The 6528-nt window shown below is 39.3% G+C and overlaps 1 protein-coding gene across 1 annotated transcript in view; it reads left to right on the top strand.

The window, feature by feature from the left end:
- CEP350 (centrosomal protein 350) overlaps positions 1–6528 on the top strand; it is a 113744-nt gene that overhangs the window by 41624 nt on the left and 65592 nt on the right. Inside the window, exons 12-13 of the mRNA XM_019530581.1 lie at positions 3213–4279; positions 6013–6166. Coding sequence (XP_019386126.1) covers positions 3213–4279; positions 6013–6166 — 1221 coding nt within the window. The remainder of the gene's footprint in view (positions 1–3212; positions 4280–6012; positions 6167–6528) is intronic.

Below are 6528 nucleotides of genomic sequence, written 5' to 3' on the forward strand. Positions count from 1 at the left end.
TTATGCATATTAGTAAAGAATTCCTTGGAGTATAATACTAAAGCAAGTCCCTTTTGACTTTTAATGAGACTTAAGCTTCCAAGTTGCTTGAACACTTTAATAAAGTTCAACTTTTGGTGGTGTTTTCATTTCTAGGCCAGACCAGGATATCAGCCATCTGGGGAATCGGACAAAGAAAACAAAGCACAAGAACGTCCTCCTAGTGCATCCTCCAGTAGCGATATGTCCCTGTCAGAACCGTCGCAGCCTCTTGTAAGGTAAGTAGGTAGGGACACTTGGAAAAATACAAAAATAGTGTCTTTGACTTGTAGAAGTTCATTATTTTCTATAGAGAACCATTACCTTTATAGCGATTGTAAAATTGTTTTATGTAAGTAGGATTATTTAAAATGGAGAATTACCATTTTGTTTTGTGGTATTATAGAAGCTGATGCACTAAAGGTTATGTAGATATTAGTTGCCAATCTGCCTCCATCATGTAATCTATAAATAGCATTTTGAAAGATAATTGACAGCTGCCATTGATCTTCTGAATATGTTGGAGAGATGCAGTCCTTTTTTTCTATATAAGAATAAATAGTCATCTACACACATCTGCTGCTTAGTCATTCTCTTGTTTTCTTCTTACCTTTGTTTTGGGTTTAGACTTGTTGTTTTATTTTATTTTGGTTTTTTTTTTGGAACTCCATACAATTCTGCTTCGTCTTACGTCCCTGGTCTAGCTTTTTCTTACCTCCCATCTTACGTTTTTTTTTTTTCTACCTGCTTCCTACGAAATGCTCAGTTTATATCTTTCCAGCATTGTCTCTATATTTGGAATTCTTTCTCTTCCTGTTGTGTAACAAGCAGTCTTCTATTGCTTTTCAGATACTCTCCTTAAAACATTGTTCTTCCCTGAAGCTGTTTTGATAATCTGCTAACATTTAAAAGCAGCAAAAGGAAGACTGCAGTGTTTTAAACCTGGCCTTTGTCTGGTCATTTGTTATATAGTATGTCTAGTTTAGATTGTGAGCTCTTCTTTTCTGGATGCTTAAACTAATACATATCACTTTTAATAAATCAGACTTATAATAAGAATGTTCTAGATGCATAATTAAATATGCAAAAATGAGAAAATTATCATTAAGGCTGCTTAGCCCATCCTTAACTTTGTCCCCTTATTCACAGGAACTATAATTTGGTCTTTAATTTCATATGATATTTCTTATGGAGCAGGAATTGGCAAGCGACAGCTTCTGGGCTGGATCTGGCCTGTGAAGGCTTTGTATCCGGCTTACAGGGCTGGAGTTTTTATGACATTCAGAAGTGGGGGCCTCTACTTCTGCTGCTTGGCAATGACCTGCCTAGGGTTCTGCAGAAGTGGGCTCTCCCTGTATTGCACCTCAGTCAGCTTCCTGGGACTCTGGCAGTGGGATAGCTCTGTCTTTGGCAGCACGGACTATGGAAGTAGGGGGCTTTTGCAGCACCACACTGCAGCTGAGTGTCAGGGAGAAGCCATGGCAGTAGCTGGGTCCTAATGTTTGACTCGCTCTGAACTGCATTGGGTCATTCTGGTCACACAATTCCCCCTTCCCCTGCTCTCACCCTTGTTGAAAACATTGCTGACCTGTGTTACATTGTATAACGTAGGTTAGTATCTTGGGTTTAACTTGGTCAGATTAAAATTCAGTTTCTCTAGGCAGGAAAAAATTTAGTTTATAATGTTAGGAAGATCAAGTTGTAATAGTTTGGATAGTACACTAATATTGCTGCAAAGGACTGGATAAAATAACAATTCCTGTACTACCACAATGTGTACATTAGTCATACCAAAGGCAAAAATAAGCATGAATGTTAATAACAGGAGAGAACTGAGGCTAAAATGGCTCCATAAATCAGGGGTTGGCAGCCTGCAGCCCACGTGCTTGATCCAGCCCCTAAAGAACTTGGATTCCCCTGTGGTTGGTGGCTGGATCACTGACACAATTCCAGGGGCTACAGAGGGAGCATCCACAGGGTTCTGCTGTATGCCATTGGTACTGGTGCACACCTGTGCTGTTGTCCACTTTTTTCCTATGCTATCCCTGCTGAGACAGTAGTTGTACCTGTTCTCTGCTTTTGTCCCTGACTATGAGAATCTGCAGCACTAGGTGAAGATTGTATGTTTTGGGGGAGAGGAGTGGTGAGGGGGTCACAAGAGAGCAGGGAGTACTGGGGCATTTTTGGGAGATTGTAACCCAACTGTTACTGTGGGCTGTCAAGTTGTAGCCTGCCATTTGTAAAGATTGCTGACCCTTGCTATCAATTCTTTGGAGAGCTATGTAGTATGTTGAGAAACAGGACTGTGCTGGTGGCTTTCTTTGATATCCTGACACTCAGCTATGTACCAGTAACGTTAGTGAAAGCAGTTCTAAAAGAACATTTGAAAGAGAATCATCATAATTGGGTATATCTATTAAGAAATTTCATACATTTATGAGTGTGCTGCTAGTTTCCTCTAAAATGTATCTGCTTCTTGTCCTGAGTTATGGTTACCATGACCTGTAGGGAAGAGTAATGCAAGCAAGTGCAGCGTTTCTCAGCCTGTGGGTCACGACCCAGAAGAGGGTTGCGAGGATATATGAAAGGGTCATGAACAAATGTTTAAAAATTAATTCTCCTTTAAAGGAGAAAAACACAGGAAAACACTGCTTTTACTTTTGAAGGCTGGTAGAGTTCCAGCCTGCAAGGGGCCACTTGGGGTCCCCATACACCCACCCCTTCTCCCACACACTGGAGGGCTGGGAGCAGGGCAGGAGTGAGAGGTACTGGGTCAGAACTGGCCATCTATGTTTACAAATAGGTCCTAATATAAAAAGGTTGAGAACGACTGCTGTAGAGTATTCTCTGGGCAGGGTAGAATTGATCACAGGACTTGCAAAGAAAGTATAAATAATGTCTGAAAGGCTCCCTGAAGCCTTAGGGAAAAGCGTGTTTTTCTTACTAAGATATGTTGCTTGGTACAACACAATAGAATTTAGGAAAGCATCTTAATTTAATAAGTATGTAGTGTATAGTTTATATGAGTATAGTACTTTTTTCTTATTTTGGTATGTTTAGCATTTATTTCCAAAAGACTAAACATTGTGTCTGGTGTTTTTTTTTTTTTAATTGGCTGTTATAAAGATATATGTTCACATCAGCTGTTAGTAATTGTAAATTACAGATAGATAAGTTGTCTTTTTTAATTTCAGAAATGATTTGATGGACCCTACTTGGATACAACCAGACAGATTGAGCCCACGAGTCCAGTTTTCGCAACCACAGCCTTTTGCAGGCTCGAGTGGAGGTCTGTTCTCCCAGCTTTTGAGCTTGGAGCAGATGGGCCTTTTGCAAAAGGACTTTGACACAGCACCATCACCCAGGAGGAATCATAATTCTGCTATGGGATCCCTGACACTGACATCTCAGCCTTACCTGAGTTCATCTTCTGCACAGCAAGATCTCTTAGCAAAACCAGCCAGTAGTCAATACAGGAGTAAATTGGAACGCATTGAAGCTCTGAAGGCTACGGCTGCTTCCCTCTCTAGTAGGATTGAAAGTGAAACCAAGAAGTTAGCTGGGGCTGGCATTAATTATGGCTCTGTCTGGAACACTGAGCATGAACTCCTTCACCAAGGCAATCTGGATGATGGGCGGTGGGCTAAAGTTGTGAGTCCTCCTGTGAGAGAGGATAATGAAGATGTTTTCTCAGCCAGAATTCAGAAAATGTTGGGTACCTGTGTGTCTCATACAAGCTTTGATGATAACCTTCCTGGAGTGGGCAACCTAAGTGAATTTAAAAAGCTTCCTGAAACTATCAGGCCTCATACAGCCGCAGTCAGCCTTGGGATGAGGTCCCCAGCCAATCAAAGACCTGAAGGAATCCTAGGACATTTATCAAAGAGGTCAACTGACTCCCCTGGTTGTGAAAAACAGCCTTATGGTCAAAACAAAGTCATAATTCCTCGTGATTCTAGCATAGATTCAATCAGTGAAGGACCTCTTCTAAGTGAAGGGAGTCTTTCTGAGGAGGATGGAGGCCAGAGTAGACAATCTCCCTTGAAGACAGCTGAGGTGTTAAAAGAAAAGGAATTTTGTGTGTGGGAAAAAAATGCTTTTGAGCCCATAAAAGAATTTCAGAAGGAGGCTGAAAAGTATATGCCGCTTTTTACACAGACAAGTAGCACTCAGAGTAAGGGACCATGGGAAGAACTAGCAAAAGGAAGTCCGCATAGTGTCATCAACATCTTTGCAAAATCTTACCAGCTACATGGAAAAGGTAAGGGAAAATAGTAATAATATAGGGAATCTTGAGTGCATAGTTGCAGTTTCCATGTTGATTTCTTTTTTTTAGTTGTGTTCCCTAGCAAAGAGTCAGTTTTCAAGCATCTTAGACATTTAATATGAAGATGCAGCATTTCTATTTAAAACTTTCTCTGCACTTCTTAAGTGATTTACTGTTTTTTAAATCCAAGAAGATAAGTGATTTTGTTGTTGTTTCTTAAAAAAAATTAACTATTCAATGTAATTCATCCTAATTTGGGCCATGAATAGTATTTTGCTCTCTTTAATGCATGGTAATTTCCATTCTTAAATATACCTTTAGATTTGTAAGGTGTGCTCAGATACTTCATCACATCCAAAGTTCTGTTGGACCTGACTAACTCAGGTTGGGTTTGTGAATCAGACTGAGGGCTCACTTCACTTCGTGCAGTTCCGAATCGTTTCTCTGTAGAAGTCTCCCCAACTTCTTGTTTGGCAAGCCACTTACCTTTCTCTCTTCCTCCCAGTTCCTTTCACCTTCATGTTATAAGTGTGCCTATTGGCTCAGAGCATTGCCACTTTAAAATTTACTTCAAATGCCACTGTATTTGCATTGCTAACCATTTTGTCAGCTTTTGGCTATTTATTTTTTTGTCAATTTTATTTTAATTTAATTTTTTAAATATATATTTTTGGCAATTTAAATGTACAAGAAGGGCCTTGTTGGTGAGGAAAAGGTAAGTCCTGCCCCTTTTCTTTCTTTTCAGGTTTCTTTAATGTAGTGGGGCAAATGGAGCCACCAGGGAGAACTGAGCCAGTGGTTGGGAGTATGCATCCTCCTACCACAGCTCCATTCCAAATCTACCCTCCAGCCCCGCAGATGTGATTTCTTAAGTGAGTTTTTTCTGACAAAAGGATCTAGCTTTGCACCAAAGTTCTAATAGCATATCATCCCATTCCCTTCTTGTTGCAATTTAGCCAAAAAGATGGAATGCATACTATATGCACAATTTGCTTAATATAAAAAATGTTAGTGACTTTATATATGCCAGATTCTCTCTACTTGTGAAAATAGTGCTATATAGTCAGGGGCAGGTTACTTGGAGTGGGTAAATCTTTATTTGTAACCTCAATTATTCATATGCTTTATTCAACAGTGGCTCTGCAAAATAATGTGGTAGGCAAGGCAGTTAATAAACCAAGACCTCTGTGGCAATCTTTTGTTCTCTAGCAGATACGATTCTGATACATCAATAAATATTGAACAGATTGTATGTCTTGCTTAAGTGACCAAGTTAATTGGTCAGCTTGACCTGTAAGTTTTAGACGTTTCTCATGCAAAACACTTCTGTCCATTTGTGTGCATAGCTATTCTTTCTTTATACAAGTGCAATTACATCTATTCTGTTGCACCCCTTTGCCCTCTGAGTCATTTGATGCTGACTGTTGTTCAGGAAGGTACCCTACATTCTGTTCTCTTGGTCTTTTTTTTTTCATTTTTCAAGTTGATGGCATTTGCTACATTTATTTTGAGAGAGAAATAGAATAGAGACGGCTCCATTTTCAAGCATCATGCTATCCAGAAAATGTGTTTTCTAAGTGGAATCAATATCAGTATAGATGATGTGATGATTATTGGTGGAATCATTTAAATCTTACAGAAAACATTCCCTGTGAAGTGGACAACATGGAGTTTACTGTTAACTGTCTCGTTTCCCCATTCCCATCCCTTCTTTTTTTTTTTCACAGGACTTGAAGAAAGGTCAAATGGTGGGTCTCCAATCCTGCGACCTTTACTTCCTGCCATGAGCCCTCCAGATAGTGTTGTTTCATATGAAGATGACTTTGTTTCATCACAGGGGAGTGGAACTCTGACAGACAAAAAGAATGGTCTTGAGCCTAGGTAATTGTATCTTAAGTATTTGAAGAAAAGCTTTCTTAAATGATACTGAATTTCTGAGAGAATTTATGAAGACTTCCTTTTTACATCAAGTAATATGTGGACACCCTGTTTCATCTTATCCATGAAAGAGAAATAATATTTCACTATAGAGCTTGATGAAATATTTATTTGTGATCTTGCACAACTGACATATCAAGAAGAATGTTTTAGAGCAGTGGTTCTCAACCTCTTTTTACATTTGAGGCTCCCTTTGTTAGACTAGAGGCATACTTTGGAAAATGCTAGCTAGCTCTTACTTCTCTGTAGTCAAAAAAAAAAAAAAAAAGTAAAAAGTAATACAGCAGTTCTTATACTGCAAAGAA

The sequence above is a fragment of the Crocodylus porosus genome, unplaced genomic scaffold (assembly GCF_001723895.1).
Source record: "Crocodylus porosus isolate Cpor-Errol unplaced genomic scaffold, CroPor_comp1, whole genome shotgun sequence".
Classification (NCBI taxonomy): domain Eukaryota; kingdom Metazoa; phylum Chordata; order Crocodylia; family Crocodylidae; genus Crocodylus; species Crocodylus porosus.